The 27392-nt window shown below is 50.1% G+C and overlaps 4 protein-coding genes across 8 annotated transcripts in view; 1 reads left to right on the top strand and 3 right to left on the bottom strand.

Annotated features, from left to right (window-relative positions):
- The window catches only part of rims2a (regulating synaptic membrane exocytosis 2a), a 106291-nt gene extending 96673 nt beyond the window's left edge, over window positions 1-9618 (bottom strand). For both annotated transcript variants that reach the window (XM_084707910.1, XM_084707920.1), the window contains exon 1: window positions 9170-9618. In XM_084707910.1, coding sequence (XP_084564036.1) covers window positions 9170-9336 — 167 coding nt within the window. In that variant the 5' untranslated portion in view covers window positions 9337-9618. The remainder of the gene's footprint in view (window positions 1-9169) is intronic.
- Window positions 9619-10888: 1270 nt separating this feature from the next.
- On the bottom strand, window positions 10889-18566 carry dcaf13 (ddb1 and cul4 associated factor 13). The gene is made up of 11 exons (XM_084707848.1): window positions 18369-18566; window positions 18001-18200; window positions 17729-17836; window positions 17494-17583; window positions 17185-17340; window positions 16680-16757; window positions 16483-16565; window positions 16179-16343; window positions 15741-15876; window positions 13353-13516; window positions 10889-11311 (listed from the first exon to the last, which is right to left on the bottom strand). Exons 1-11 carry the CDS (start codon window positions 18436-18438, stop codon window positions 11224-11226), a joined length of 1338 nt encoding a protein of 445 aa, XP_084563974.1. The 5' UTR covers window positions 18439-18566; the 3' UTR covers window positions 10889-11223.
- A 45-nt stretch (window positions 18567-18611) lies between these two features.
- LOC146300939 (solute carrier family 25 member 32-like) lies at window positions 18612-23402 on the top strand. 2 transcript variants are annotated; one of them, XM_084707859.1, is made up of 7 exons: window positions 18616-19053; window positions 19327-19477; window positions 19815-19900; window positions 20711-20865; window positions 21075-21188; window positions 21717-21862; window positions 22285-23402. In XM_084707859.1, exons 1-7 carry the CDS (start codon window positions 18873-18875, stop codon window positions 22409-22411), a joined length of 960 nt encoding a protein of 319 aa, XP_084563985.1. In that variant the 5' UTR covers window positions 18616-18872; the 3' UTR covers window positions 22412-23402. The 2 variants fall into 2 exon arrangements, with proteins under 2 accessions (XP_084563993.1, XP_084563985.1); XM_084707867.1 differs by lacking the exons at window positions 21717-21862; window positions 22285-23402 and adding an exon at window positions 21373-21710 and having other exon boundaries at window positions 18612-19053.
- A 92-nt stretch (window positions 23403-23494) lies between these two features.
- On the bottom strand, window positions 23495-27246 carry LOC146300938 (collagen triple helix repeat-containing protein 1-like). Of its 3 annotated transcripts, none has more exons than XM_084707881.1 (5): window positions 27070-27246; window positions 26327-26413; window positions 24431-24649; window positions 24125-24341; window positions 23495-23957 (listed from the first exon to the last, which is right to left on the bottom strand). In XM_084707881.1, the coding sequence occupies exons 1-5, from the start codon at window positions 27181-27183 to the stop codon at window positions 23815-23817; spliced, it is 780 nt and encodes a 259-aa protein (XP_084564007.1). In that variant the 5' UTR covers window positions 27184-27246; the 3' UTR covers window positions 23495-23814. The 3 variants fall into 3 exon arrangements, with proteins under 3 accessions (XP_084564007.1, XP_084564016.1, XP_084564023.1); XM_084707890.1 differs by having other exon boundaries at window positions 27115-27246; XM_084707897.1 differs by lacking the exon at window positions 26327-26413.
- Window positions 27247-27392: the final 146 nt, after the last annotated feature.

Genomic DNA, 27392 nt, shown 5'->3' with positions numbered 1-27392 from the left:
GTTTCAAGTCCTGATTTCAACAGCATGCTCAGACTGAATCTCCACCCCTAACAAGCATGGTCGAAGTAACTACAGTGTGTGTGCATGTGTGTGCGTGTGTTTGCTTGCTTGTCTGTCCGCTCACTTTATTCAACCTGACACAGATACATTCCATTGGGGCTGTGATCAGCAGTTTCCTGGCAGCTGACATTGTCCCATGTCAATGCAACATCTCCTCCTGGACCTAGCTCCACAAGGAATAGATGGGCAACCCCCCGCCCCCAGCCACAGCCCCTGCCTCCACAGCCCAGCCCCTGCCTCGACAGCCCCACTCCCAGCCCCAGCCCCCACAGCCCCAGCCCCAGCCCCCACAGCCCCTGCCTCCACAGCCCAGCCCCTGCCGCCACAGCCCAGCCCCTGCCGCCACAGCCCAGCCCCTGCCTCCGCAGCCCAGCCTCTGCCTCGACAGCCCCACTCCCAGCCCCAGCCCCCACAGCCCCAGTCCCAGCCCCTGCCTCCACAGCTCCAGCCCCAGTCCCAGCCCCTGCCTCCACAGCTCCAGCCCCAGTTCCAGCCCCTGCCTCCACAGCCCCAGCCCCAGTCCCAGCCCCTGCCTCCACAGCCCCAGCCCCAGTCCCAGTCCCAGCCCCTGCCTCCACAGCCCCAGCCCCAGTCCCAGTCCCAGCCCCTGCCTCCACAGCCCCAGCCCCAGTCCCAGTCCCAGCCCCTGCCTCCACAGCCCCAGCCCCAGATCCAGTCCAGACCCAGACACTGACTCAGACCCAGACCCAAACAGGAAAGCTATATTGTAATTTGCTGGATCACAGACATGAGTGTGTGTTTGTGTGTTTGTGCGTGTGTTTGAGAGAGAGAGACAGCAGCCAGGCTGCTCGGCCTCTCCCAGGGTTATAATAATAGCCTGCATGTCTAACAATAGAGAAGTAATAGATACCCTGCCTGTTGTTGTACTGCGCGCTTTCCTGTCCCAGCTGTGGGACGCTATACTGGCTCATTTAGCTAGTTACCACACACACACACACGCACACACACACACTCCCCCCCATACACACACATACAACATGAAACAAGAGCTTCTTGATACTGCTTCAGCACTTAAAACACATGCCCATCACTGGACAAAAATACTGCTGCTGTCGTGTCAGATTTCAAAAACACACCACATGCACACATACACGTACACACGCACACAGACAGAAACACACAACAAAAAAGAAATAATTGCCAAAGTCAATTCAAAATGCTTCGACACAGACCCCTGGGTGTGTCCAACACCAAGCAGCAAGACTGAGATGGAGCAGAGATGGTGGAGAGATGGAGGAGGGATGGAGGAGGGATGGAGGAGGGATGGAGGAGAGATGGAGCAGAGATGGAGGAGGGATGGAGGAGGGATGGAGGAGGGATGGAGGAGAGATGGAGGAGGGATGGAGGAGAGATGGAGCAGAGATGGAGGAGAGATGGAGGAGAGATGGAGGAGAGATGGAGCAGAGATGGAGCAGAGATGGAGCAGAGATGGAGGAGAGATGGAGGAGAGATGGAGCAGAGATGGAGGAGGGATGGAGGAGAGATGGAGCAGAGATGGAGGAGAGATGGAGGAGAGATGGAGCAGAGATGGAGGAGAGATGGAGCAGAGATGGAGCAGAGATGGAGCAGAGATGGAGCAGAGATGGAGCAGAGATGGAGGAGAGATTGAAGGAGAGATGGAGCAGAGATGGAGCAGAGATGGAGCAGAGATGGAGGAGAGATGGAGCCTGCCACCTCTGTTCCTCAGACAGTCACGCTCAAAAGACAGACAGTCATGCTCAAATCCAGGGTGTTCTTCGACCTCAGAACCTCACACACACACGCACACATGCACGCACACACACACACACACAGACAGTGACAACATTATATGTACCCAGGCAGATGATTACAAACACACAAACACATGAGCAGGTCATCCTGACCCCCCCCCCCCTCTCTCTCCCTCTCAGGGTGGAACAGAAACAGACACATTCCAGGTTTCACAGGGGACTGCTATATGTTGAAGCACCCTCTTCCCCCCCCCCCCACTCCCCCCAGAGCCCAGCCCTTCTGGCATCACCATGGTTACGGTGGCAGTATCTCAGTGGGGCGAGTCATATTAAGGGATTAGAGCTGGATCTGCCATCTGACAACACACACACTCTCTCTCACACACACACACACTCTCATTATCTTTCAATCCCTCTCAATCACAGTCATGTGGTGGAGATCATAGCATGCCTGGCATTTGCTGCTGTCTTAATGACACACACAAGCACACACACAAACTGCCCAAAGATGTCTAGTACTCTTTGTGGACCACCCCACCCCCCCCCACCCCATTATATCCAGCCTCTGCTGGCCGGGGTCTCTGAGCATAGCATAGTGTGAGTACAGTATGCATAGTGTCCCAGCTTATGTAAGAGCGTATATTCATTAGTGACATCACAACGATGCCTCTGTAGGTCGGCCCTGTCTGAAGTCAATCAGCCTCCACTGTAATCTGCTCTGCCTGCTACCCTGCCACCCTGACTGAAGTTAATGTCAGTCCCCATCAGATCCAGGGTCAGGCCAAAAACAGAACAAAATACATCAGAGTAGAACCAAATAGAATAGAAGGGAATACAATGCAACACAATTTACAGTAATACAGTGTAAGGGGATAGGATATCATCTAATTGAGTATAATCTAATCGATTCAAGTAAAATGAAATACAACTTCATAGAAACATCAGGATCTGATCACGGAGCATACTGACTCCGTGAGACTCCACCTACTGTACCAGTCAGTAAGCCGGGATGTTTATCTGTGGTCTGTCTGCAGTGAAGAGACGGCATGAGTGACAAGACCCTCAGAACAACGGCTAATGTCGGGTCAAAAGGAAGTGATTAGGACTTGCATAAGCACATGTAAGGTTAGTCAACACAGCCACCGCGACGGCCATTATATGAGACTCTCTTTGGACAGGCCTCAGTGCTGCCGTGGCTATTATATACCAGGGATAGTATACACAAGGAGGGTGTGTGTGTGTGTGTGTGTGTGTGTGTGAGTGTGTGTGTGTGTGATAGGAAGCAGGAACAGGCAGACAGACACAGGCTTTTTTTGCGTCACCAGCCAGCACCTGCTCTAACCAGCTGAGTCCTGAGGAGCAGCGTACACAGAGAGAGAGAGAGAGAGGGGGGGGGGAGAGAGAGAGAGAGAGAGAGAGAGAGAGAGAGAGAGAGAGAGGAGAGAGAGAGAGAGAGAGAGAGAGAGAGAGAGAGAGAGAGGGAGGGAGAGAGAGAGAGAGAGAGAGAGAGAGAGAGAGAGAGAGAGAGAGAGAGAGAGAGAGAGAGAGAGAGAGAGAGAGAGAGAGAGAGAGAGAGAGAGAGGGAGAAGGAGAGGGAAAGAGAGGGAGAGAGGGAGAGAGAGAGAGAGAGGGGAAGAGAGAGGGAGGGTGTTCACAAAAGAGACCACTTTTGTAGTTCAGACCTTCAACTGCCCCTTTACGACATCCTTTACACCCCTCCCCCAATGTGTGCCTTCTTTCACTTTTGAAATAACCTCTACCGCAAACCCGTGATACCATTTTATTATATAGCAATTTCTATGTACCTACAATGTTTTCACTAGGCTATAGGAATTGCATTAAAGTTACATGGTAGTTCACATACCCTTAAAGTAAAGTAAAGTTTTTTTTGTAAACTAAAACTACTACCTTTGTTGTTCTTCTGCTATTGCAATCTATTCACTTTAAACCCTGCCCAGCAGATCTCAGCAGTGAGGTACTGACGTCAGGTGTGAAGCCTGAGACCAGGGTGGGGTGGGGGAGTTGGAAAGGGGGGGGGTCATCAATAGGCAGAGGGGCCCAGCCTAGACCACATCAACGTGAATCAAATGCTGATTCATCCCAAATACACAGGCGGATTGACGTATTAGTTCATTGACTTTGGCCTGCTCCTTTATTTGCCAGTCTCTCTGCAGTCTCTATAGAGACCAGCCTCCATTAGCCTGCCGGGATGTTTGCTCAGGGGAGAGACACCAACAGCCTCACAAAGAGAGACCTACAGTATAGCACACTCCATAGAGACCTACAGTTTAGCAAACTCCAGAGAGACCACAGGAGAGACACCTTGAGCTAACCTGCTTACATCCCAGCATGCCTACCTTTACTTATTTTCCTGCCAGCCTGTCTCCCTGCCTGTTTGCCTGTCTGTCTCTCACTCTGCCAGCCTGTCTCCCTGCCTGCTTGACTGTCTGACTCTCACCTTGCCAGCCTGTCTCAAGGTCTTGCTTGCCTGTCTGTCTCTCACTTTGCCAGCCTGTCTCCCTGCCTGCTTGACTGTCTGTCTCTTACTCTGCCAGCCTGTCTCCCTGCCTGCTTGACTGTCTGTCTCTCACTCTGCCAGCCTGTCTCAAGGTCCTGCTTGCCTGTCTGTCACTCACTCTGCCAGCCTGTCTCCCTGCCTGCTTGACTGTCTGTCTCTCAGCTTGCCTGCCTGCCTACCTATCTGTCTGACTGCCTGTCTTCCTGCCTACATGCCACTGGAGAAAACAAAGCATTTGCAGTGTAATTATAGTCCAACTGACAGCATGAGGATTCTTACAATCAGCTTGATACTAATTGTACATACATCACCTAGTGTCAGTCACCAGCTGTTGACAGCACACACAAATACACACACACTCACACATACGCACACACACACACACAATGGTGTCCTCGCTGTACAAAAAAGACCTCTCCCTGAACTTTCAATGCCCTGAGGTGATCCAGATGGCCCCAAAGGGAACAAGCAAAAGGACACTGGGAAATGTAGTTTTTTTCTGTCCCTGGTCATCCACAGGGCCAAAGCCTACAGTCTCATCCCCTAAGCCCTCACTGCTCACACACACAGGGACACTGGGCCCTTTCTCTCCACCAATACCATCAGCACGCAGAGGTTCAACTGAATTCCCAAAATTAAAAGATGTTTAATTCAAGCTTATTAAAAGAGAGCGAGATGTTTAGAGAGAGAACATGGAGGGAAAGATGTTGGGGAGTAAAAAAGAAAAAAGAATGACAGAGTGAGGAAAACGAGAGGGTAAGAGGAGGAGAACAAGAGAGAGGTGAGCGATGTCAAGGAGGGTGACAGAGGGAAGAAGAGAGAGAGAGAGAAAGAGACCGAATGAGAACGAGGTAATAGAGATAAGCAGAGGTACTTTATGATAACAGCAGATGACAGCGCTCGTTGCCATGTTTGCTGCAACCAGCTCGCGGCCCCATTGAGCTGACCTACTGTACAGCACAGTAGACCTGTGAGCATGCCAACCTTGGCCAGGCCAAAAGCATTGTTACTTTAATTAGCATGATGTATTTATCTGGCGTGCTTTCTGCTCTATGGAGTCAACACTGCATCTTGTATCTCTATATACCACTCTCTCTCGCTCTCTCCATCTCACTCTCTCTCTCTCTCTCTCTCTCTCTTCCTTCCCTGGGGGTGAGTGGAGGGGGATGGTACTGTAGTCTCTGGAAAGCGCACAACAGAATCTGCTCTTCGCATGGTCAATCTAGTGAGGGAGGGATGGCGCAAGGAAGCGAGGGAGGGAGCGTGTGTCTACATTGTCCAGTGGGAAGCTGTGAAGCGTTGCACACGCCTGCTCTGCCTCGCTACACAACCATAGGTCTCTGGTGGTGGCGGTGGGACTGGGGGGGGGGGGGGGGGGAGGGTGGATCTCCATCCTGGAAGCTGACGTGCTGTACTTCCTGGAGCTGCTCTGCTCTCTTCTCTGGTCTCCTGCTCTGCTGTGTTGTATGTCGCCAGCGTCTTCTCCTGTCAAAGCCAGGGTCAGAGGTCGGCCAGGTCAGGGTCAGGATCAGAGGTCGGCCAGGTCAGGGACAGGATCAAAGGTCGGCCAGGTCAGGGACAGGATCAGAGGTTAGCCAGGTCAGGGACAGGATCAGAGGTCAGCCAGGTCAGGGTCAGGATCAGAGGTCGGCCAGGGACAGGATCAGAGGTTAGCCAGGTCAGGTACAGGACCAGAGGTTAGCCGGGTCAGGGACAGGATCAGAGGTTAGCCAGGTCAAGGACAGAGGTTCACACCTGGTCAGATCCAGGGCGAGACACAGCAGGAGACAGGAGCTTCCTGAGGAGGGTATGTTTCCAAGTGGACATACTTGACTTCACCTTTCCTCCCCTTTCTTTTTCTCACTGCTCACTTCACCCCCTATTTCTCCTCTCCTTTCCCCTCCTTCTCTCTCTTATCCGGTCCCTCCTTTCCTCCCCTTTCTCTTCCTCTCCTCCTACCCTCGAACAACAGTTATCTAAGTTGGGATCCCTCATTGAGACAGTCACTGTAATTAGAGCTGTCAGACAAAGGCCAGGGTGGTTCCACAGGGCACCATAACAAGTCAGTCAGCCCACCAGAGGAGCCTCGGAGGTGGGGCAGGAAGCCAGAGAGAGAGGGGGTCTCCTGTCTCTTCAGCACCACCACAGAGCAACAGCCGCAGCCGCACTCCAGGGGTAGGGGATGTGGAGCCCTATGCCCAATCAGGGTCACCCCATCCTGGTGAGCAGGTCCCCAGGTCTGGCTGTGGGTGAAGGTCTTCCAGGTCTATTAGTACTGAACTGCTGGGGTGGTTCAGTGATGCATGTGGAGATAAGCTGGCTGACTGAAGTGGATCAGTCTGTTTGAAGTGAGCACCCACCTGGCCAGACCTAATTGGAGTTCTATGTGCCGTAAACATTCTATATTGCATCACTTCTTACTGGTGCTATGCTATTATTAGAATCGAAGTATGCAAGTGGATGACAGAACATCTCTTTGGTGAGACAAAGCTAGTGTTTGAGTCAAATACTGTAAATGCGCATCTACGCACACGCGCAAATACACACACAAGCCTGGGCAAGATCCTGTGGATGATGGAAGGGACAGACTCCTCTCTCCTTTCCAGCTCAGCTCAAATCACGATCACCGAGACACAAAGGTGTGCTGGGCACTGTCAGTGGTTGGCAGCACAGTCCGACACCCACAGACTCGCTGAATGAAAAGCAAAGGGAATCAAGTCAGTTGTTGAAGCGGAGATGACCCCAGACGATCGGTTTAATCAGTGGACCTATCAACGTTTTATCTTTTGGTCTCTGCACCACGTAGGTCACACGTAGGTCCTGTTTAAACACAGCTCCTTCCTCTCTGCATCTCTCAGAAAATGACTGATCTGTTGTGACAGGATGGATGTCAGTGCGTTCGTACCAAGTCAAAAAGCAAAACCACGTTTTCACCCATCCAATCATGTTAGATCAAAGATTAGCTCAAGGTGAGGAAGGAGCTAAGTGTTTTAGAGTATTCAAAAGGGATAGAGATCTATGTAGCCTGCAAGGAACCACCGCATCCCTAGCGCACATGCTCAGTCCGCCCTGACTGTGACATCAGTGCCTGCCTGCGAGTGACTAAAGCTGACAATCCTTTTACCTCAGAGAAACTGTCTTTCACATTCACACACACACACACACACACTACCGAAAGAGTAAGATACAGAAAATCACTGGGCTGTGGAAAAAAACTGCCAGGATGATTCACACACACACGCACGGACAAGCCATGGTGCCTGCCCTATGTCAGTTTCTGGGCGTCTGTGAGTCATATTCACCTCAGTGTTGCTTCACCCCCACCCCAGATAATACTGTTAATATTTACCTGATGATGGAAAACAACTGCTATGTAGAGCCAGGCAGAAACTGATTGTCTGGACCTCGAGCGTCACACTTCCTCAATGATTTAGCCAGAGCACACACACACACAGAATAGCCTCTCATTGTGGACCGTCTGAACAGCCTTAGCTACCGCAAGTCTCAGTCAACAGTGACATCAAGAACACTGACAATAAAGACAATAACAGGAAATAGCAGCTTTTAGTGTGCAGGCCTTGTAGTGTCACATTCTCTCCCCAGGTAGGATGTCAGGCAGGAGGAACCTACCAGGTGCAGACTGGGGGTAGGCTACATTTAACCAAGAGAGGGATTGACACCATGCCTGACAGCATTGCTGGTGGGTTGGTTGGTTTAACAGCACAAATCCCTAGACCAATTCTACAGTGTTGCCCTTACAAATAGGCTACTGAGTGCTGACCCTATACAGATACTATACAGACATGCTGCCTGGTCATCATGTATGCCATCTTCAAACTTCACAATGAGCATTCTGTATCCTTATGACAGTGCAGAGCCACAACATGTGTTTTTTCAGTGCATGTGGTACAATAAACTGGTCTACAGACCCTAAGGTTTTAATTCAACGGTCAAATTTAAACTTCTGAAAACAGATGTTGGCCGGAAGAGACCTAATAATAACCCCGGAGCGCTACACTGGCCATGGTTATGATCAACCAAACAGAGCTCTGGTATAGCTACTGCAAACAATGTATCCATTTGGAATGTGCTGTTTCAAACGAGGAAGTATGTGAGCGAGTGCTATAGTCTTACACACTATACGTGCAACACGAGTAGCAGAGCGTGCTGCACGCGCGAGCGCTCCCACTCCACCTTAAAAAGCAACGGACAGCGCCGTGGTGCTGAAACGCTCCGAGCGACATCTGTGCGCGAGAGGGAACGCTTCCGTTTTCACAGAATCGGGTTGGGCAGCTTACAACACCGCAGATATGATGTTTAATTCATACGCACACGTTGTGCTATTAGCTGGAAACATACATCAAACTATTGAAACGGTGCGTCGTTCGATGAAAGTGAAGGGAAATAGTAGGCTAGGGTTTTGCCGCGAAGATGGCGCCCGTTGCTAACCCACCCCTGTGTTACGGAGTGGTAGGATGATTCAAATGCATATCCTCCTGTCGAAAGACATTTAAGGATGCTCTGCTGGGAATGTACAATGGCAGCTCACAGGAGAGAGCAACCCCTACATCACGGTGTCCTCATAGAAGCCAAAACATTCACCGAATGGACAGGCCAGTCTATTTCTGGCTGCATGTTACCCTTGCCTACCCAACAGTCTATTGATGAAGGCACTGGAAAGGCCTATACAGCTGTATGCTTCACAATTACAAATGTAGCGGCCAGGTTGCTTGCACCCTGCAATCAGCAACATCAGCTCGCGACAACCAGTTACAACAGGGTCTCCCCAGCCCAGCTGACAGCACCGTCCACAGCAGCACACTGTCACGTCAAGATGGAGCGATTCACAATGACTCACTTGAGCATAGACTGTTCCTTCTCGTCTTCCTTTTTCTGTCGGTCCATGACGCCGAGGATGATCTTCCTCTCCTCCTCGGTGAGGTGGCTGAGGTCGGGCAGCTCCGGTAGCACGCCAGCCGCCGGAGGAGCGGCAGGCCCGCCCCGGTGCCCGAGTGGAGCAGACATCTTTAGACACAATTGCTAAAAAGAACAACAGCCAGCGAAATAATGTGGGGTTTAATTTTAGAAGATGAGCAAAGTTGAAACTGAAATACAGTTTGTGCACTGTACCCGTCCCCCCAAATCTGGTTAAGAGTCTGAACTGAACTACTGTAGAAAAGCCAACACCACAGCCACAAGACATGTCAGTCGAATCTAAACACATGTATGCTTGCCTGGTTAGTGCCTTGTAATAAAAGACACAAAATGAACGGCTTTACTTAGAAATTGCCTGTGGTTAGCTATCCAACACAAGAAATGCTTGTCCTGGTGATGAAGACCAGCAGTTTAAGACACAGTAGAGTCCTGTATGCTGGATTTCCACATGAATACAGACTGATCTTTGAGTTCATCGTTGAAGACATCGAGACATCATCAGCAGAAATGTCTAATTCACACATAGAACGTCAAAGGCAAGCCAGTTTCAGTAAGATGGACATAATGAACGGGAACATATAGAGGACCTTATACAAAATATTACACGGTCCTTTTGCGTCAAGTCGGCTTCCTCCACACATAAAGCCCCCCGACTATCCACGGACGGGCAGAAGATCAAATACAGAAGAAAAAAAGCTCTTGCCTTTTATTTCGCAATCATGTTATATCCTGTCTAACCCATCGCTGTCATCCTACAGAAAAGGGTTGTTCGCATATTGTAATAAAGATGTGTGGTCCGCTCGTGTTTATTTTCTTCGCGGATCAGTCCTCCCCACTCTCTTTTTCGCTTTCCGCCAGGTTGTTAATTCTTGGAGATTTCTTAAATGCACAAAAATGGATGCAATGAAAAAATCCCAATAAGATGAGTGGGCGGAGCGACAGAAACGCGTAGAACAAAGATGGGGCGCTCCATGGCAATGGAACTGGAGAGGGCGGCCTGCCGACAGAGCTCGTTGACAGGAGGCGGAGAGCTCTGGCAAAACGCGGACTGGAGACCTCCGTACGCTGGAATATAGATGATAAGTGACCGCGATACTACGAAGGCTTCATACATAATTCAGCAGATGAGTGAAGATGAGCGCACGGTGACTGCGAAATGGTTAAGATCATACAGTCACCATAGGGGGAGTCTTGCGAATCCATGAATCATTCGGAATATATCAATCAAGAATACAATTAAACAAGTCTTTATTTAAAATGTATTTAATTGATCACTTCTAAACTGAAAACCATAGAAAAAAGTATTTTCACTTGTATTGTTTCCAGTTTGTGTCCATCTTCGTCACACACCCCACCTTCCTTCTCACAAACAATACTTTCAATACAACCCCCTATGCCAACCCGCACCCTCTCTCTGTCAGCCATAACCCCTCAAAAGGGATAATCCATTCAAGCGCAACAGTTCCATTCTCCTCGATCAGTGTTCAGAGGTTATAGGATCACAACACACTCAAACACATTGATCCCAAAAATGTGTCCTTTGTAACTTAAAAACATTTTTTTAAAGATGTTTCTTAAAGTTCCATCAAAGTTTTTTTCCCCCTATCAAAAACCTAAATAAACAAGAAACAAGACTAATGTATATGGTCCAGATGATTTTTATTACATTTTATAGTTAAAAAGGTTTTTTTCATTTCCCGTTCCAGATAAAAAAAAGAAGCTATTAACATCTGTTATTAATGTGTTTGAGGAGGAGTTCCATACAGTGCCGGGCAGGCAGTGTGTGTTTCTCTACATCAGACCAGTAAGAGAGACATACATTTTCAAATCCACTAGTTCTGTGCTCCATTCTCCAAGTTCTCCATCTCGTTTTGCTCAGCCAACATGACTCCCAACTGTTCTTCAGGAAATGCAGAACAGGAAGTCCTTCCTCCAGGTCAAAGGTCAAATGTACAGGGGAGGAGCCGGAGGACTTTTCTACTTGACCACCGCCACAACATGTTTCTCCTTCTCTGACACAACAGGCATGGAGCCTGGCCTGCTGTGCTTCCTCACATTCCTCTCCCTGCAAACACACACACGAGAAAATGAATAACCAGACGGGACAGATCACCAGGTAAGAATGTTCTAGAAGGAGGAGCAGCAACAGAGCAACAAAGAGACATAGGAGAGAGAAAGATGGAGGGGGTGGGGGCTGAAAGAGAGGGAGTGTGTGCCTGTGTGTGTGTTTGTGTGTATGGGGTGAAGAAAGGGATTCTCGCACACGGTTTGAGTCATGGACTGGCAAATATCCCGTCAACGGGATCTCTTGCATGGAGACAGTTGATGACACTCTGCACAGTACAATGACGACAAGTAGGAAAACCTAGGAATGTACAATGGATACGGGGAACACTGGTATTTCCAGGAGACTTGGCCCCAGCCATGTGTGGGTCTGTCAAAGGGGTGATTAGTGTAGTGTAGAGGAGCACGGCTGGGCCATGATATCAGAGCAGGGTCTTGTGAGGTTAGTGTACTGTGAGAGGTCAGGCCTGCCCTGGCGGTCAGCCAGAGTCTCATAACCACTACATGGACACCAGCAGGGCCTTCTGGCCGGCAGAGAGATTAGCCAGGACACAGCCCTCTACTGAACATAGAGGGGGGGGGGGGGGCAGGACACAGGACACAGCCCTCTACTGAACATAGAGGGGGGGGGGGGGGCAGGACACAGGACACAGCCCTCTACTGAACATAGAGGGGGGGGGGGCAGGACACAGGACACAGCCCTCTACTGAACATAGAGGGGGGGGGGCAGGACACAGGACACAGCCCTCTACTGAACATAGAGGGGGGGGGGGGCAGGACACAGGACACAGCCCTCTACTGAACATAGAGGGGGGGGGGGGGCAGGACACAGGACACAGCCCTCTACTGAACATAGAGGGGGGGGGGGCAGGACACAGGACACAGCCCTCTACTGTACATAGAGGGGGGGGGGGGGCAGGACACAGGACACAGCCCTCTACTGTACATAGAGGGGGGGGGGGGCAGGACACAGGACACAGCCCTCTACTGTACATAGAGGGGGGGGGGGGCAGGACACAGGACACAGCCCTCTACTGTACATAGAGGGGGGGGGGGGCAGGACACAGGACACAGCCCTCTACTGTACATAGAGGGGGGGGGGCAGGACACAGGACACAGCCCTCTACTGAACATAGAGGGGGGGGGGGCAGGACACAGGACACAGCCCTCTACTGTACATAGAGGGGGGAGGGCAGGACACAGGACACAGCCCTCTACTGAACATAGAGGGGGGGGGGGCAGGACACAGGACACAGCCCTCTACTGTACATAGAGGGGGGGGGGGCAGGACACAGGACACAGCCCTCTACTGAACATAGAGGGGGGGGGGGGGCAGGACACAGGACACAGCCCTCTACTGTACATAGAGGGGGGGGGGGCAGGACACAGGACACAGCCCTCTACTGTACATAGAGGGGGGGGGGGGCAGGACACAGGACACAGCCCTCTACTGTACATAGAAGGGGGGGGCAGGACACAGCCCTCTACTGTACATAGAGGGGGGGGGGGCAGGACACAGGACACAGCCCTCTACTGTACATAGGGGGGGGGGGGGCAGGACACAGGACACAGCCCTCTACTGTACATAGAAGGGGGGGGCAGGACACAGCCCTCTACTGAACATAGAGGGGGGGGGGGCAGGACACAGCCCTCTACTGTACATAGAGGGGGGGGGGCAGGACACAGCCCTCTACTGTACATAGAGGGGGGGGGCACAGCCCTCTACTGTACATAGAGGGAGGGGGCAGGACACAGCCCTCTACTGTACATAGAGGGAGGGGGCAGGACACAGCCCTCTACTGTACATAGAGGGAGGGGGCAGGACACAGCCCTCTACTGTACATAGAGGGAGGGGGCAGGACACAGCCCTCTACTGTACATAGAGGGGGGGGGACACAGCCCTCTACTGTACATAGAGGGAGGGGGCAGGACACAGCCCTCTACTGTACATAGAGGAGGATGGAGAAGGGATGGGGGGCATGCCAGCATGAGGTAGCTGAACAGTCCATATTATAGTGTGTGTGGGGGGGGGACACACGTACTTCCTGCGGCGAGCGTCCTTCATGACGCGCAGCTCCTTGCTCTGGGAGAAGATGGCCTTGGGCAGGTGGCGGTGACGCGAGATGCGTCGGATCTGAGGGTGGTGCTGGAACTTCTCCTTCAGCTTCTCATTGTAGTTCACCGCTGCTCTCTCCCTGGGGCTCATCTGGGGGGCGGGGGGGGGGGGGGACATTGGTGCAGAAAAAAACAAAACATGACTATACAAAGAAAATATCTTTTTTTTGTGTGTGTGTCACTGAAAGAGAAAGGAGGGGAAAGAAGAGGTGAAAGTAGGAGAGGCGGTGGGGGGGGGGGCCAGAGAGAAAGGGAGAGCTTCTCTAAAGCGTTTCGGCAGGGACAGATTCAGCCATGGTCCCTTGTAAGAGTCGAGGGTAACAGTTACAGGTTTATGTTGCAAATTTACTGCACGTTTACTACCATGTGTGAAGCGTGCCTGTTGGTGGCCCAGTGTGTACAGTAAGTCGTCAGTCATGCCTGACAACCGGCACACTCACATTTCAATCAAGGTTTGGACAAAGACAACAGTCCAACACACTGGTTTCCGACTCCCTCTCGCTTTTCCCACCTCCGTCACCCCGCATGGTCGCTCTCTCTCTCTCTCCATTCTCCGTTTCGCTCTCTCTCGCTCATAAAAACCTGGAGCCTGTCTGATTTTCTGTCTGCAGGCTTCTTTACGTACGAGCTCTCTAAGGGGCTTTCATTCTAATTAAACGCAATGATTTTTCTCGAACTCAAATTGCGTTCCAAGACAAGCACCCCTTTCCCTGGACAAGCATCCGTACAGCCTTGTTCAAATGTTATTTATGAAATTCCCAACAACATGGCTCCAGGGAGGAGACAACACCAACTCACTGGTAACTCCACAATCCGAGAACTCCTCTCTCTACTTTAAAAGGGAACGAGTGGCTGTCTTGGTGTAGAGGGGAGACTCAGGAAGTTCTTGGTCCAGCAGAGTCTGATGGAGAGACGATGTTCGTTCTCTTCTCGTACACGACTGGTACGACACAAGTGGCCTTCCTCTGTGTAAAGCCAGGAAGGTTCGACAGCTCAAGTGAACCTTCATTCATATGGAGTAGGTAAGCCGTGTGTTCACTCTTCGCCATGTCATCTACACCTGGATGGTCAGACAGGACAGTTCAAGTTCAAGTCCTTTATTGTCAGATGATCGGAACAACATAGGGTCAGACTTCTTAGGACAAGACAACACAGAAGGTCCAGTCTGACCCTCTCTGTCATGGAGGTTAAAGGTCACCCAGAGGTGTAAGAGATGCAGTGGCCAAAAACACCCCCCCCCCCATTGCGGGACATATTCAGACCCTCCCCAGCTTGGGAGCTTTGAATCAGCTTTTCTCCATAATTAAATACCCCCTCCATCCTCCGCTGCTTGATTGTTAATGCTTCATTATTTTCCAGAGTGGGTCCGCTCCCTCTAAGTGATTGGCCGATTCAAAGTGCTGATAGGAGCACGCCGCGTCTGATCTGTTTAAGTGCAAAGCTTTACAGATAAATCTCCCCGTGCACACAGACAGTAAAACAAGAGCCAAAAGTTTGCCAATTCTCCGGCGTTAAGCTGCATTAAGGGAATAGCAAAGAGTGAAGCAGGCTGGGGATGAGAGATGGCTAGTGGGGATGGCACAGCAGAACGCCATTGATCTCTTTAATTCATCCTTAAATGGCGTTTCTGGCAGGGGGAGCCTGTTGCCGTCGGTATTTCAACAGAACCGTAAATGACAGTCGAGCCAAACACAGTGGAGCGAGCACTGTGAGGCTGGTAGTCTTTTAGGCCTCAAATAAAAACCTTTCAATAACAGAACAGAAAGTCATTCAGGGGTAAGTCTCAGTGAAATAACAAATCCAAGCTTTGGCCTAGGCTGCCCAATCAGATCCCAAGCGTTTGTCCAGGCTGAGGCACATGGCTCTGTCTGGCTGCCCCTGTGCTCGTTGGTTCATTGTCCTGATTGAGAGTGATTGTGCCGTCAGTCAGACAGCATCCATCTCAGCCCCTGGCAGTGCCCACTGCAGCTCTAGCTTAGTGTACTTCAGCTGGGCCTGGCAGGCTAGCACGTTCCACCGCCCTCACCCTCACCCAGGCGGAGGCAGCTGGGCACCTGGCCATCCAGGTGGTGGTGGTGGGTGGAGGACGGACAAACACAGAGGGCAGTGAACCCCCCCAGCGCACACACTTCATGGGGATGTACTGAAGCTCATCTTCTGGTAAATATGAAAGTGGCCAGTCCAGCCAGTTACCTAGCTTTTAAGAAACAAGCTAGATGAGATAGCCGGCCAGTTAGCCGAAAATCAGCGAGCTGGATGAGTTAGCTACCTCTCCTAGGAATAGTACTGAGAGGAGGAGGAGGGAGGAATCTTACCACTCCTAGCTTCTCAGAAGCGTTGGCCTTCCACATCCTGATGTTCATCTCGTCAGAGCCACTGAGGATGTACTTGCTGTCTGCAGACCACTTGATACAGATGACGTGCTGCATGCGCTTGGTGTGGTACACTTCCCTGTGGACACACACACACACACACGATGAAGAAGCTGTTGTGTATTACTAATCCGCGTTTTATGTAAATGTTGTCAGAAAACAGCTCTGCCAAATGAGGATCCAGCCCTATATAACACAAACGCATCAATAGTGTGAAGATGCGAAATGTGATGTTCCCAGCCTGTGATCACCACGTTAGACGAAACAAAATCTTAGTTGGGAACGCCGTCGTTTTCTTTCGACACCCACGTCGTCTACACAGTGCATTTGAAGCGATGCGGGTTACTTTATCGAAGAGATGCGGAGGAGAGGAGGGCTGACCTGCTGCGGCCACTGTCCATGGGGAAGATCCGGACGGTCTTGTCAAAGCTGGCAGAGACAAACTCTTTCCCCGTGGGCGAGTAGTCCACGTCCAGCACGGCAGACACATGGTCCATGTGCACCGTGACCGGCTTATCCAGGTACCTCATGTCATACGTGTACAGACTGGGAGAGGGGGGGGGGGGAGAGGCGAGGGAGATAACAGATACGGGGAGAGACAAAGATGAATAGGCAAGCAAAGGGGCGACATGGGCGGCGTATCTATCAGGACGAGTGCATGTCTCTGGTGGAAATCCTCGCTCACTTGTAATCTTCATTGGAGCATGTGAAATAATAGGCCTCCATGGGGTTCCAGCACAGAGTGTTACTCCTCATGCTCATAATCACCTGGGAAAGAGCACAACTTTACTGACATACAGACACACACAGCAGTGCCAAGGGGATCTGAAACGAGAACAAGGGCACGGGTGTAAGACATTATAATACGATATGTAGGCCTACCTTTTTCAGAGGTGTAGCCTCCCTCATGTCATACAGCACTATGCTTCTATCAGAGGCGCAGCTGGCTAGAAGTTCAGTCTGTGGAAAGAAACGGGTGAAAAGCTGCGCCCTCTTGTGGTCGAGGCTGTAAGAACATAGGGCTCTGAGTTTTTAGGGGCTGGTGGTGTAACAGGTGGTTAGTGGTGGTTCGGGGTTACTGGGTAACAGGGATAGGTGGTTCGGGGTTACTGGGGTAGCAGGAATAGGTGGTTAGGGGTTACTGGGGTAGCAGGAATAGGTGGTTAGGGGTTACTGGGGTAGCAGGAGTAAGTGGTTAGGGGTTACTGGGTAACAGGGATAGGTGGTTAGAGGTTACTGGCACCAATAGCAGGGGTGTTAAAAGAGCTAGCGGCTGAGGGCTTCTGGGTGAAGGGCCTAGGAGGCTGTTGTGGCAGGCGTGCAGCTGGACTGACCTCCACCTGTTACTGGGTAACAGGAATAGGTAGTTAGGGGTTAGTGGACTGACCTCCACTGGGTTGAAACGGACACAGCTGAAGCTGTCTACGCCCCAGGAGAAGGAGCGGATGGGGCTGGTCCTCTGCTCGTCCCAGACGTCCACCTGTTGGCCGCACGTCACAAACACCCCGTCCGTCTGGTGGTGGTCCAGACCCGTGAACACAGACTGCAGCACAGGCACACAATAGCAAACCATTAAGGAGATTGGATTCACAGAGCCAACGCAGTCTCTCGTGTGACAGGCCAAGTGCAAGGAAACACACCCCTGAGCTCGAGTATCGGTAGCCCTAATTGGGTGCCAAAATAAGTGCCGCCCTACCTTTCCTAGAATGGTGTTGATTGGCTCCTCTTCCTGTCCATAGCCCGGGGCCTCCATGTTCCACTGTTTGATTGTCTTGTCATCGCCGACCTGTTTCACAGAACACAAATGGCCTTTAACATTATATGCTTGCAGTTATTTAGTGTACAGAGAACACTTATTTTAAGAGTGTGATGAGCCTGCATTTAAAACAGACATTTGGTAGCCTGAAGATGTATAACTGAGCTTCACTTACTGTGAAGAAGGACGTCCCACAGAAGCGAACACACGCTGCCCGTATGAACCCTTCATGGGCCTGCAGCGTGCGGATGCACTCCCGCTTGGTAAGGTTCCATACTTTCAGCTGAGGGTCACAACATAAAGGGTTAGAGATAGATATGTTAAATGACAGTATCCGTATCTTTAAGCATTACAAACTCAAGGTAACTCCATAGCCAACTCTTGGCCTTGCCATAACAAGGGACGCGACAATGCAAAGTTCTGCTGGACAGACTTGTAGTCATCTACCTCTCCATCGCAGGCACCTGAGAGCACAGTGGATAGGCTCTTCGGGTGCTTGGCCAAGCAGTTCACGCCGTCTCTGTGCCCGTCTAGGGAAGCAAGGAACGGCTTGGCAAAAACGCGCTCCAGCTTGGTGGCGTTCATGGCGCGGGTGTATTCTCTGGGCACCTCGAACGGATGGAGAGTTGGGTCGTAGTTTCTAGGAACTGGATAGAGCCACAATATATAAATAACATAGAAGAAGTTAAGATAAAGTTGCACGTTTCTGCACTGGTGTCACCAAGCTGGTGTACTTATGCTCTGAAAACGCTAACTAAAACGATGTTTTAAACCAGTGTATTGCTGTTACTTATAAGGATAGAACCACGGCTTACCACGTTGTATGTCCAGTTTCGTCTCGCGAACATAATCGTCCGGATTCCTGCTAAGAACTTTAACTTTCATGTTGTGTTTGAATCCAAATGTCTATATATTTGTGTGTAAATCTATATTTTACCCGAGGAATGTTTAGCCATGTGTTTTGGTTGTGCGTTTAAGTCGCAGAACGTGATTCACTTCCTTTCGTGTTGCATTGTGGTCTTACTGAAATGTGACGTCACGTTTGCTAAAGCATAGCCGGGCTGGGCTCACTCACTGTCCTGTCACAGCGGTGGAAAAGGTCGTGCTTTTAGCCTTTGCCAACTGCGTCAATCCACCACGCCACATGTTTTCAACGTGGTTCTCTCAGATGTCGTCAATATGAAGTTGTCACCTATATTATTTGCTTACTGGATCGGGGAAATCAGCCTATAATATACTAGTGGCATGCTGTTTAATAACATAGAGCTAGATATACATGTAAATTGTAGCTAGATTCTAGCTTGCTAGCAGACTTGAACATGAGTCCAGCTCCAAGTGAGAATCCTGTAACCGGATCAAGCACACAGCTCTCGTTAACAGGACACATCCAGAACGTCTTCAGTCATGTCAAGGTGGAGAATCTGGCAGCAGGACTTAGCGGGGGAGTCGTGTCAACACTGTTGTTACACCCTCTAGACCTAGTCAAAATCAGGTTTGCAGGTAGGTGAAATTAGTCTTAACCCCATTGTTGTGTTCATCCTTGTTCTTCAGGTGACCATGTAGAATCGTCTTAGTCTAACTCCTTTTAATTTGTCATACTTTGTCATGACAAAGTACCTAAACGTTTGATTGTCTACCAGGTTTGTAAACCAGCCCTTTTTAACCTCGTTGCCTCCAGTGTGTTGATGTCATAACGACCACGTTTTATACAAAGTCATCAGATATATCCAGCTGACAAATGTAGGCTACCGTGTTGCCATTACTTGTTTTCAGTGAGCGATGGTCTGAACCTAAGACCCAAATACCATGGCATAATCCACTGCATGCGCAGCGTGTGGCAACAAGAAGGAATACGCGGCCTGTACCAAGGAGTTACACCTAACATCTGGGGAGCAGGAGCCTCGTGGGGACTCTACTTCTTCTTGTAAGTTTATGACTGTGTGTGTGTGTGGGGGGGGGTGGGGGGGGTGGGGGGGGGGGGAGGGTTAGTACAGTGGGAAGGGGAAGTACAGTGACATTAAAGCTCTCTGGCCAGAAGGTTCTGGTTCTGGAAGGGGTTGTAGCGCAGAGAGGTTGGTAGTGTAGGCATAGATAGAGATTGCATCAGCCACATCTCCATTTACTGTATGCAATTCTCAGACCTCACCCACAAGTAGCAATGACCTGTATTTATGACATAATTTTAATATCGTTACAATATCTGCTGTCCTACTTGATGTACAAACTGATTATTTTGTTGTGTTGTGTTATCTGACCTACAGTTACAATGCTATCAAGGCCTACACCAAGGAGGGTCGTCAGACGGAGCTGACAGCCACAGAGCACCTGCTGTCTGCAGCCCAGGCTGGTCAGTCCTGCCCCTCCCTGCCCCAGTCCTGCTTATCCCTGCTTCTCCCTGCCCAGTCCTACTTCTCCCTGCCCCAGTCCTGCCTCTCCCTGCACCAGTCCTGCCTCTCCCTGCCCCAGTCCTGCCCCTCCCTGCCCCAGTCCTGCTTCTCCCTGCTTCTCCCTGCCCAGTCCTACTTCTCCCTGGCCCAGTCCTGCCTCTCCCTGCCCCAGTCCTGCCTCTCCCTGCCCCAGTCCTGCTTATCCCTGCCCCAGTCCTGCCTCTGCCTGCCCCAGTCCTGCCTCTCCCTGCCCCAGTCCTGCTTATCCCTGCCCCAGTCCTGCCTCTGCCTGCCCCAGTCCTGCCTCTCCCTGCCCCAGTCCTGCCTCTCCCTGCCCCAGTCTTGCTCCTGCCTGCCCTAGCCTTGCGACTTCCCCTACCCACCCCAATTTACCCTAATCCTTATCAACAATGGTAGAGGAAGTAAGGACACTGAGGGCCCTGTTTTCAGTAACCTCAAGTGACCTTAATTAAACCATAATGTGACAGGCCTCTGCGATCACGCAGCTTCATTTAGTCAAGACAAACGACTTTTAAATTTGCAGCTCGAATGGACCAAACTGAGTTGTCTACTCGTGGACTTTGACCCTATTTCACGTATACTATATATATGCTAATTAGGCTATTGAATGACTTCAAAGTGACCTGCTTTGATGTCAGCTGCAGTTCTAGAATTCGATCAACAAGCTGTGTGATCCACTATCTGAAACTCTGTTCTGTAGCAGGTCTTCTTCCACCAGTACAATAACCCCTGTTCTCCCTTTGCTCCAGGGATAATGACTCTCACGCTGACCAACCCTATCTGGGTGACCAAGACCCGCCTGGTGCTGCAGTACAGCGCTGACCCCAGCAGGAAGCAGTACAAAGGCATGGTGGATGCCCTGGTCCAGATCTACCGCTACGAGGGGATAGGTGGGCTGTATAGGGTGAGGCCTACACCTCAGGTTGATTCTTTTAGATTTCAGGGTTTAAGGTGTAGATTGCGGGATGTGTTCTTGTGTGATGTGCTTGGTGGAATACCAGCAGAGGGCAATATTTCCCAGCAGATTTCAGAAACACACAGGAGATCATTGATACTGGGTGGGGGTGCGTTAGTTTTTCGTGCAGGTGTGACCCGAGTTCTGTCCTCCCCCAGGGATTCGTTCCGGGGTTGTTTGGCACGTCTCACGGAGCGCTGCAATTCATGGCCTACGAGGAGCTAAAGAGGGACTATAACAAGTACAGGAATATGGCCTCAGAAGCAAAACTGGTGAGTGCTGAAGTGAGGTGCCGACCCTGTCACACACGCCTCAGGTCATGCCGACGGATCTGTGCGGGGATCCTGCCTCGCTTGTCTCCTTCTGCCCTTCTCTCCTTCCTCTCCTTCTGTCGTTCCTTCTGTCTTGCCTGTCTTTCTCTTTCCTTCATCCTGCTTTCTTTCTCCTTCTCATTAGAGAACGAGGCGTAATAAGGGGTGGGGCCTGCCAACTTCCATAAAAACGAAAAATAAAACTTGCGTGACGAAAGAGGAAATTTCCATCGACCACAAAGTGTCTGCGAATGTTCCCAGTTTTAATAACTCAGCCCACGGCCAATAAACCTTGAAATCACTCGTAAAGCTAACCGACAGTTAATAGAGCTGCTGCCGCTCTCATAGAGAAATGACTCTGTGACCCTCCCCAACTATCTCCTGCACTCTCATCTCCCTCTCTCCCTTGTCCATCGCTTTCCCCCTTCTTCACTGTTCCTCATCTCCCTACACCCTCCCTTCCTCCCTCTCTCTTCATCGGAATATCAGAATCCCTTGGAGTACATCACCATGGCAGCCCTGTCTAAGATCTTTGCCGTGGCGACCACCTACCCGTACCAGGTGGTGAGGGCCCGTCTGCAGGACCAGCATAACCAGTACCAGGGGGTTCTGGACGTCGTCAGGAGAACATGGAGGTGAGAACATGAAAACGGTACCATGTGTAGCTTGATTTAAGGCACATTCACTGTGCACATTATGTGGTGGCCAGCCCCACTGGATGGGTTCCCAGAGGCGTGCTTGAAGCATAGCCTAGCCTCCTACCTAACCTAGTTCAATCTAGCCTAGCCTAGCCACACCAAACCTAAACTACACTAGCCCCACTCCTAACCTAAGCTGCCTAGCCTAACCCCCCATCTGACCTAATACTACCTAGCCTAGCCAAGGCCATCGCCTAACCTAATGCTACCTAGCCTAGCTAGCTCCACACCTTGATCGGTTATTGGTTATCAACAGAGGCACAGCTGGTAGACTATGGATGTGGATATATACGGATAGACAAGGGCATCCAGATATGAACTCTGTGATCTGTGACGGTTTGATACTCTCTCCTGGACAGGAATGAGGGTGCGACGGGCTTCTACAAGGGCATCGTGCCCAACCTGCTCCGCGTCACGCCGGCGTGCTGCATCACCTTCGTGGTCTACGAGAACGTCTCGCGCTTCCTTCTCGGGCAGACCATCTGAGAATGCCCGTGGGAACGGCTACAGAGAGATATTTCTAGTACGAGTTACCAAGTACTGTCCTAGACTAGGCCTTAGGCGGTGGAAGAATACGTTACTATGGAGGGCTGCGCTGTGCTGCGCACCTTGGCTGGTGCTGTCGGTGAAGGTTCCTGGATCTGTGGTCACAAAGAGTGCTGGACTGGAAGGATCATTAGAAGCTTGAGATTCGGATGGCAGGAGGCAATGTCCCAGATCTGCACTCCTACTCAGAGAGGCCTTGTTAAAAGACATCACTCCTAGACAGCTTTTACTGTCTGCCCTATGAATGCATGCCCTTGCCCTACCCTATGAGCTCATCACAAGTACTTCCTGGAAATGGACAGAAAGTGGAGAGAAGAAATCAAAAACCAACCAATCCCAGAGGCCTCAGCTGCTCTTTTAGTCACTTGAATGCTGTGATGAATCCACAACTCACACCTTTTTATGTCGATTTTAGTACAAGTTAGATAACATCATTATGTGATGTTTGTCATTGCTGTAACTGTGTCAGAGGAGTGTTCCTTGCATCTCCAGTAGGATATCTGAGACAGGTATGTTACCCTCAGGATGCCATTGCATGGGTGTGTGAATGTTTTGGTTGTTTCCCTTTGAATTTAAGTTATTGTCAATAGCTCATAGAGCAAATGAATAATACGTGATTTGTTAACATACTAGATGAGAACACGCACAAGAAATACAGTCCGGTTCAAAGTCTGGCAGGCTTTCAATACCTTGTTTTATGCCATCTCAAAGATCTGTCTAAGGGCTAGTGTAGTAAACTTTTATTTTACAGGTTGAATGTTAATGTCTTCCTTTACAGTTCACTGTTGATGTATTTCTGTACAGTCAACAATTCGAGTGGTGTGTGAGAATTGGACCTTTTGATTGTTTAGTAGCAGTCACTCCTGCTCTTGATTATCATCCCGGTCAGTCGTGTTTCCTGTCTGTTTGGTCTTAAAGAAGTGCAACCTCATTCTTTGTATTGATTTCATGAATTTGAAGGCTGTTGGTCCAGTGATATGTACACAGTGCTATAGTGGAATTAATTCTTACAAAATAGTTTATTAAAACTTTATTGACGGTTAGAAAAAAAAACGAATACATCAACCGGCAACCTTTTTTGGGGTTGCTAAAATACAAAACGTTCTCAGAATCCCTGGTTTTGGTACAGTACCTCAAAATCCAACCACCCTTTAAACTATTCTAGATGTACTATGTAGTTGAAAAAAATTCAAGTTGCCGTCAGTGATACCGTAACAGGCTGAAAAATCAGACGCTCAGTTGAGTTGAACATCGTCAAATCGGATGAGACCAACTGTGTCCTTTTTAGGGGGGTGTTGTATCTGAGCCCCTGTTGGACTGCTAGCCAGGGGGGGGGGGGGCTCTCATTTGGGCAGCTCCTCTATGATGACCCTGGAGACGGAGTTCCAGCCCGTGGAGGCGTCACCGCGGGGGTAGTCAGCGCAGGTCCCCACCCAGATGGCCACGTCCACCAGACCAGCCTTGATGCCCTCACACAAACCCTCCACTGTAGGAGGAACAGGGGGGACGCAGAACAGAGGTACAAGACAGGAGAAAGGTATTCACACCGAGGAGAGAGGCCAGTGGAATAGAGGTAGACTTAAGCACAATGTCTGTTTGTTTACCTGAGAAGCCTTTGTATGTTGATGTGATGAGTGTGACGTGTATGTTTACCTGAGGAGGTCCTGTGTATATTGATGGTGGAGTTGAGCTCGGGGCTGCCCTGGTCCAGGTAGATGATGGATTCTATGGGCAGGGGTCCGTTGCACTCGGCCCCGTTGAAGGTGAAGTACCAGCGCTGGCAGCACGCCGTCTTACACTTGAGCCTCAGGGAGCCGGTGAACAGCACCCGCAGGGCGCTGTCGGTGCGCAGCTTGGTGAATGTGCAGTCCTGCAGGGGGCAGCAGAGAGAAAGCATGAATCTACTTGGCGATCCCGCGCGCCGCCCCGCGACCACCACACCGGTGCCAGAGAACTCACGGCGATCTTCCCCAGGTCGATGCCGTAGTTGAGGGAGTTCCAGGCGCACTGCTTGTAGTTGGGTCTCCAGGGCTCCTCGAAGACCTCGCTCACACACTCCCCCTTCTCCCCTTTGACGCCGTCGTGGCCTGGGATGCCCGGGGTACCGGGGATGCCGTTGCTGCCAGGGTTGCCCTCTCTGCCAGGGGTCCCCGCCGGGCCCTGGAGACAGTTGTGGTACTGTGGGGTGGGGGGAGGGGGGAGAAGAGATGGAGTACAACATGTAAACAGAGTGGAGCGAGTGGAAGAAAAGTGTGGTGTGTGTGTGTGAGGAAGAGAGGGAGGGAAAGAGAGAAAGAGACCATAAGTTCATCAAGAAGGTCTTATTCCATCCAAGCCTGTGGCCTCAGTTCCCAGTGACTCACTGTCCACCTCTATTCAAGCATATGCTCCGTAGTCATGGTGAGTCACACACAGACAGGCCACAGTAGCTTCCCTGCTCATCGTTAGCCAGGCAGGTTGTGGTTGTCCAGGCAGCTGTAGGTTCATCACGACCAGAGGACAAAAACCCTTGAGTGTTTAAAAGACACTGTAGATAAATAACGGCTGACGTTCTACTGTGTGTCTGTGGAACGTGTTCGGAGTGAGAGAGAAATGTGTTTCGCATCACCCTATGGCGTGAGACTGTAGGAATGTTGGATTCCAATTTAAAATGTGGTGTGAAATTACAGTATTTCAGCTGTCGGGACTTTAATGGGTGACTAATGGAGAGAGGTACAGGTGTAGAGAGAGAGAAGCTTGGGGCTGGGAAGACCATCAGGAGGAGACAACCACCTTGAGGGTCTGCTCTCTCTTTCTCCTCTTGGGGACAAGGCATGAGGCTGACATCACCGTTTCCTCATTCACTCAACAGACTGGCGGTCTGGCCTGGTTACAGCCTTGCTGCTGCCCCTGCTAGCTGGAGCTTGCCTCCATATGTCTTCAGTTGAGCCAGAGAGATTTTCCACTAGTTTCAATGGACAGACCCAGTGGTCCGACTACTGCTTTGGGGAACAGTACTCAGACCCGTTAGTCTGTTAGTTATACAACATTCAATTCTCTCCAATCAAGTCTCCCCATACCTTGGTTGATCATTGGGAATTGGGAACATGGGTATATTTGTACCTAAGACCCTCTTTAACTCTGTATATCCCAAGGTAAATGAGTACAATGCAACTGGTCAATTAACAAAGTTAAGGGCATGACTCAGATTTTTATGAGGGGTTTGATTTTAGTGTTTTGGAGAAGATTCAAGCTAATGAATAGAGCCTCTGTGTTCCTTCTCTGCTACACATCTGAGTTAGCCATCAACCCCCAGACCAGAGTACAGATGGCTGCTGAACTGTACACAGACACAGGCATGCGTACACACACACACACACAAAGTTTTCCAGTGAATCAGTGCTATGAATCAGCCAAAATCCCACACACTCATTCACTCCAGCGTTGGTACTTTTCTCCCTTCCTCAAGTCAGAAACGTCTCCCAACGATCTTCGACAATCCCCACCAACAATCTATTAGCTGAGATTTGGTTGTGGTCAAAGCTAGCAGTTGTCAGATAATCTATTTTACCATCATGTATGTATTTGTCAAATGTTTATCACATTAATATTGACACATATATCATGGTGAATCAGTATCTTATTCCATTCTTGAATTTCCTCTGGGATCAATACATTGATTTGAATTACAGTAGAGGGCAGGCAGAATAGTTGTGCTGTATCCCATCTACTAGTGTGTTGAAAGCAAATTTGAAACAACCAGAAACCTTTGTCTGAGGCTTGAAATATCTTTAGTCAAAAGGTTTATTGTACAGCTGGTGAACGAATTGCAACCATACTAGCAGAGACAGGGGTGCTGGGAAGAGGGTGCCATACCATGTTCACATAAGGGGGCTCTGCAGCATGCTTTGGCTCTGCAGCATGTGTTGTGCAGTTGGGCTTGTCTGCATCGTTCCCAGTGCACTATGAGACAAGAGGTGGCGAATCAACTCTCATACACATGCACTCAGACTTAAAACATGCCTGTGATCCGACACTGATACAACATGTAGCAACAACACGTCACCTGATTGTAATATGCTTGTAGTGGTATTTAGTTTTGTTGTAGGTCATTGGTCCTTGAAGATAAATTGTCATCTTTAACTTTTTTAGAGGGGGGGATATATACTATAAGTGACTTGTACAAAACTGTACACTACACAGTCGCACTATCATACAGTTCACAACAGAGTCATTATTGATTTATCGATTGATCAGTCCTGAAGATAAAGATGCACCAGACCCACACAGTTACCCTACTAACAGAAACCTACAGTGTACAGACAGTGGACCAGCCAGACCCCATGACTTCCTGACCGTCTGGAACTCCCCTTTTGTCAACATTTGAATGATGGACCCTAGCCAACGTCATACCCACATCAATTGTCCAAACTCCTGTGAAATCGCTTTAAAAACTATATGTCTGAGGGATATCAGTCCGAAGCAGGTGATAGCTACAGGTATTTGCCTAGATAAATCCGACCATCTTAAGTTGTTAGCAGTATTAATGCGATTCAATATTGAAACAAATAAAGGGTCTTATCTGTGCCATTCTTGGAGACGAAATAATCGAGTCCTACCTTATTGAATTCTGCATCTTTTTGGCGAAATCCCCTGTTTTTTACCTTCTCTTCCGCGTGAAGAGGTAGGATGAGACAGGTTAGGAACAGCAGACGGCAGAGAAGAGAAATCATTTTGGATTCCTAAAATGAATTGTGAGCACTACCGTGCCGCTCTGGGACGTAGCCTACTGGAGACTGCACTGCAACCAGTAACTTATTTTTAATGTGCAAGACTAGGGGGAAACGGGGTGCGCAGTCAGACCGAATAATTAAGTTCTGCCTCTTCGCTACGATTATTCACTTTAAACTAAAAACATGACCATTAGACACAGGACGATACA

The sequence above is a fragment of the Hypomesus nipponensis genome, chromosome 2, assembly GCF_054491055.1.
Source record: "Hypomesus nipponensis isolate SF chromosome 2, ASM5449105v1, whole genome shotgun sequence".
Lineage (NCBI taxonomy): Eukaryota > Metazoa > Chordata > Actinopteri > Osmeriformes > Osmeridae > Hypomesus > Hypomesus nipponensis.
Note: the sequence above shows the minus strand (reverse complement) of the source record. Positions and strands in the feature narration are given on the sequence as shown.

What these genes read in the sequence shown, in the direction of transcription:
- dcaf13 (XM_084707848.1), bottom strand. Translation starts at nt 18,438, where the DNA reads ATGAAAGTTAAAGTTCTTAGCAGGAATCCGGACGATTATGTTCGCGAG. An exon ending in AGGCTACACCTCTGAAAAAG is followed by an intron (nt 16,566 to 16,679) that starts GTAGGCCTACAT and finishes GCTCTTTCCCAG; the next exon opens with GTGATTATGAGCATGAGGAG. An exon ending in AAGGACGCTCGCCGCAGGAA is followed by an intron (nt 11,312 to 13,352) that starts GTACGTGTGTCC and finishes GTGTGTTTGCAG; the next exon opens with GGAGAGGAATGTGAGGAAGC.
- LOC146300939 (XM_084707859.1), top strand. Translation starts at nt 18,873, where the DNA reads ATGAGTCCAGCTCCAAGTGAGAATCCTGTAACCGGATCAAGCACACAG. An exon ending in GCTGTCTGCAGCCCAGGCTG is followed by an intron (nt 19,901 to 20,710) that starts GTCAGTCCTGCC and finishes CCTTTGCTCCAG; the next exon opens with GGATAATGACTCTCACGCTG. An exon ending in TGGCCTCAGAAGCAAAACTG is followed by an intron (nt 21,189 to 21,716) that starts GTGAGTGCTGAA and finishes TCGGAATATCAG; the next exon opens with AATCCCTTGGAGTACATCAC.
- LOC146300938 (XM_084707881.1), bottom strand. Translation starts at nt 27,183, where the DNA reads ATGATTTCTCTTCTCTGCCGTCTGCTGTTCCTAACCTGTCTCATCCTA. An exon ending in AAGATGCAGAATTCAATAAG is followed by an intron (nt 26,414 to 27,069) that starts GTAGGACTCGAT and finishes CTTGTCTCATAG; the next exon opens with TGCACTGGGAACGATGCAGA. An exon ending in TATACACAGGACCTCCTCAG is followed by an intron (nt 23,958 to 24,124) that starts GTAAACATACAC and finishes TTCCTCCTACAG; the next exon opens with TGGAGGGTTTGTGTGAGGGC.